A 4,649-nucleotide genomic window follows, 5' to 3' on the forward strand; every position below is an offset into this window, starting at 1 on the left:
CATATTATTATTCTACGTAAAATTTCATGTACAATCGACTATTCATTCATTTTTTGCGATTCGCGGTTTCGCGAATTCCGCGAAATATCACGAACATCAAAAACTAACTGAAATGTACCTGTGTAACATATCATTTCACAATGTTTTTCCTTCATAAATCATGTGGTAATATCAGATTTAGGATTGAGACCATTTTTCGCGAATTTGCAAAAATTTGCAAAGATCGCGAATCGACAAAGTGATTGAAATGTACCGTGTGACACATCATCATTTCACAATGTTTTTCTCTCATAAATTGAGAGGTAACATAATTGAGGTCATTTTTTGCGAATTCGCGAAATTTGCTAAGTTCGCGAATTGCCAAACCGATTGAAATTTCGCGAATTCGCGAAAAATGACCTCAATCCGCAATCTTATGTTACCTTGTGATTTATGAGGGAAAAACATTGTGAAATGATGATGTGTCACACGGTACATTTCAATCACTTTGTCGATTCGCGCGCGATCTTTGCAAATTTTCGCAAATTCGCGAAAAATGGTCTCAATCCTAAATCTGATATTACCACATGATTTATGAAGGAAAAACATTGTGAAATGATATGTTACACAGGTACATTTCAGTTAGTTTTTGATGTTCGTGATATTTCGCGGAATTCGCGAAACCGCGAATCGCAAAAAATGAATGAATAGTCGATTGTACATGAAATTTTACGTAGAATAATAATATGAAATACAAATTTGGGGTTCTCATTTGAAATTCAAAAGGTGGTATCAAGTTCGCGGTTTTCGCGAACTGTTTTGCGAATTTCAATATTGCCAAAAAGTTCTTTGCAAAAATTAAAGAGATACGTTTTTTTTTATTTATTTTTCGAAAACTCCAACGGATTTGGAGCAATTTGAGTGGGTCATACATTGGTGGACACCCTGTATAATCTAGTGACATTATTAGTCCGCAATTATGACTCTTTCTTTTTTAGTTAATAAGAATATTCTGATTGTAGATAATCCAAATAAAAAAATGTACCACTTATTTTATTCTTTATAAATATTTGCATTGTATACATTTTCTTTCAAATTACAGCTAGGTTTCAGGGCAATTACAGAATTGATACCTTAATGATAAGGTTTACAATACCTGGATACAAGCTTTTAAAAACCTAGATATTAAGGAATTGATACCTTAATGACAAGGTTTACAATACCTAGATACAAGCTATTACGAACCTAGATTTTAAGGAATTGATACCTTAACGACAAGGTTTACAAACCTAGATATAAGCTATTAAGAACCTAGATATTAAGGAATTGATACCTTGATAAATATTCATTGAAACTTTGGTTCTAAGCAAGAAACCAAAGATATCAAAGGAATGTGTCATTGCAGTAAAGGATTACTTCATTTGTTCGAAATGGTGTATTACCTCAAACTATTACCTTTGAAACTGAGATTCAAAGACATTGGAACGTTGGAGACACTGTTCCAATACTTTAGATTGCAGTAAGGAACCTACAATCCAAAGGAGTAAAACTTTTCCAATAAGTTCATAATAGCTGATCTTTAAAGTTCTCAAGATGGGCGGTAAAGGAAGTGCAACCTTAAAGATATCGGTTTTTGGAATTCCTTTTAGGTTTCTTCCTTTAGCATCAAAGTTGTAAACTCCTACTTCCTCATTGTAGCAAACCCTTGACTTCTAGGGTTTTAGATGTTGATGATGAAAAATTATATTTAAGTTTTCGAATCCTTTGGTAGCAAGGGTGGAAGACCTAGGTGCAGGAGGAAAGTCAAATTCCTTTGAATTAAAGTCAAATCAACCTTGTTCCAAGGGCAAATTTTTCTCAGTGTATCTGTTTGGATTATAACATCTTGATTAGGGTCAAAATTTTTCAAAACTGGTGGATTAGAGACAATTTCTTTCAGATTTTCAAAGGCTTTTTGTTGAGCATTTGTCCAATGCCATTCAACATTCTTTTTTAGAAGTACCCTGAGAGGTGCAGTAAGATCTGCTATTTTTGGTATGAACTCTCTCATGTAATTATACATTCCCAAGAGGGATTGCAATTCCTTGACATTTTTAGGAACTTTCAAATTTTTTACAGCCTCTACCCTATCTTTGTCCAGTTGACAACCTTTTTCACTAAAGATATGGCCTAGGTATTTGAACTCTGTTTTCATGAGTTGCATTTTTTCTTTGTTGAACTTTATGTTCAATTCCAAAGCTCTTTGAAACACCTCGTGCAAAGTTTTCTTATGACTGTCAAGATCCTCTGTGGCTATAAGGAAATCATCGAAGTAAATGATCAGGTTTTTGATACCTTTGAAACACTCTACATTAAATTTCATAAATACCTCTGGTGCTGAATTTAATCCAAATGGGAGGCGGAGAAATCTATGATAACCAAAAGGAGTTGAGAAACAACATAGGTCCTTCGAGTCATCATCTAGAGAAATTTGATGGAAACCCTCTCTTAAGTCCAGAACACTGAACCACTTTTTTCCTGAGAGTTGAGTTTTTATTTCCTCAAGTGTGGGAATTTGGTAATACTCCCTTTCAACACACTGATTTAGATCAGCAGGATCAAGGCATAACCTAAGATCACCTGATTTTTTCTCAATAATCACTAGGTTGCTACACCATGATTTTGGTTGATCTACAGGCTCTATGACTTCTTTTTCAGTCATGTTTTTCAATGTAAGCTTCAGCTTTTCAAGTAGTGCAAATGCAACACGCCTAGGTGGTTTCACCGTTGGCATGACCTTGTCATTTGTTCTAATTTTATATTTTTGTGGAAATTTTCCTAAACCAACAAAAACTTTTTCATACCTTTCTAAAGGAAACATTGCTTTTGTGTTCGACTCACCAGAATCACATGTACCAGATGTGTTCACCCCATCCACAGTTGAGTTTACTCTCAACACTCGATGCACAAGACCTAAGTTTTCACAGGCTTCACGACCTAATATTGGAATAATACCCTTGCTATCAGGCATCACCAACACTTCAACTTGACATGAGGCAGTTTTGGACACAAACTTCAGTTTGATGGCTCCAATGATCTTCAACGGAAAACCTCCAAATGCTTCACACACTGTGTTATTCTTCTTTATCCTGGATGACCAATGTGGATCTATTGAGTTTAGAACTGATACAGGCAATACACTTACATCTGCTCCAGTGTCCAATTTAAATGAAACTTTGGTTCCATTGAATTCAAAAGTTTGGTACCACTGTTGCTTACTCAATGTGTCAACTGATATGGCATCCACAATTCGAAAACAGTCATCAGAATTTTCTTCCAGAGCATGGACATTTCTTCTCGGGAAGTTTTTCCTTCGACATACGGAAGCAAAGTGGTGAAGTCCATTGCACTTACGACAAGTTTTACCAAAAGCAGGGCATTGAGCTCGGCTATGGACAGTGCTACACTTTTTGCAGTGATAAGGTTGCTGTTCAATAGGTTTTTGGAAGTTTGATCCTTTCTGAAAGTTTGATTCTCGGTGAAAGTTTGATCCATGGTGAATTTTTCTACCAAGCTTAGGTTTGAATTTGGAACTTAACTGTTGAATCTCATTGTGATTGTGATGGCCATTGATTTCCTCGCTTTTGTTCTTAGCATCTTCGGTCGACCTACAGTAGTTGACCACATCTTTTAGAGACAGATCTGGATTTCTCATTAACCTTTCTTGCAACGCCGTGCATTTGACACCATATACTATGCGGGCTTTTAGGTTTGATTCTTGCTGATCACCAAATTCACAATGTTTAGAGATGTTCAAAAGGTCTATATAAAAATCGTTGAACGATTCACCTTCTTGTTGGCTTCGGCCAAAGAACTTGTATTTCTCGTGACTCACGTTTGCTTTTGGTGTCAATTCCTGCTTGAGCTTTTCGAAGATGCTTCTTACCGTTACTTGTTCCAGGTTGAAGCTGTCGATAAGGTCATTCACCTTGTCTTCAAGTGAAAGCCGCAGGTGGGCAACTTTGGTCGCCTCAGGTTTCCCATCCAGCTCGTTTGCGCTGATGTATAGCTGAAACCTACGTTCGTTGTCCGCTATTTCCTTTGACGTAAATCTCGTAAAACACAGTGCTGGGCAAGCGTTAGATCCCGTTCTCGTCGCCATGTCGTATTCGATGTCCTATCATGAAGGATTGCAAAGGAAAACACGGATAAAATTTAACACTTAACTTCAAGACATTTGAGACATTTATTTTTAACTTTCAGTAGCTTCAGCTAGCGTGTACAAATTTAGACATTTCAAACCCAACCTCACAATGTTGTCAACATAAAACAGTGTTGCCAATACAACATCCCCCTTTTCAACGAGAAGCCTTCGAATGGCTTTACAATTTGGGATTGGCTCTTCTATAAGACATTTTAACATTTAAAAGCATGTACAATGAACATGAGCAAAAATTCAATTTAATAATTCAAATAAACATAAACAAAAAATTCAATTACACATCCCCCTTTTCAACGAGAAGCCTTCGAATGGCTTTACAATTTGGGATTGGCTCTTCTATAAGACATTTTAACATTTAAAAGCATGTACAATGAACATGAGCAAAAATTCAATTTAATAATTCAAATAAACATAAACAAAAAATTCAATTACACATCCCCCTTTTCAACGAGAAGCCTTCGAATGGCTT

At 36.0% G+C, this 4,649-nt stretch overlaps 1 protein-coding gene across 1 annotated transcript; it reads right to left on the reverse strand.

The window, feature by feature from the left end:
• Nucleotides 1–1,337: 1,337 nt before the first annotated feature.
• LOC103519516 (uncharacterized protein K02A2.6-like) lies at nucleotides 1,338–4,396 on the reverse strand. The gene has a single exon (XM_026830985.1). It carries the CDS (start codon nucleotides 4,118–4,120, stop codon nucleotides 1,727–1,729), a length of 2,394 nt encoding a protein of 797 aa, XP_026686786.1. The 5' UTR covers nucleotides 4,121–4,396; the 3' UTR covers nucleotides 1,338–1,726.
• Between the last annotated feature and the right edge of the window lie 253 nt (nucleotides 4,397–4,649).

The sequence above is a fragment of the Diaphorina citri genome, unplaced genomic scaffold, assembly GCF_000475195.1.
Source record: "Diaphorina citri unplaced genomic scaffold, Diaci psyllid genome assembly version 1.1 scaffold2767, whole genome shotgun sequence".
Taxonomy (NCBI): Eukaryota; Metazoa; Arthropoda; class Insecta; order Hemiptera; family Psyllidae; genus Diaphorina; species Diaphorina citri.

Excerpts from the sequence above, each read along its gene's own strand:
- LOC103519516 (XM_026830985.1), bottom strand. The coding sequence starts at position 4,120 with ATGGCGACGAGAACGGGATCTAACGCTTGCCCAGCACTGTGTTTTACG.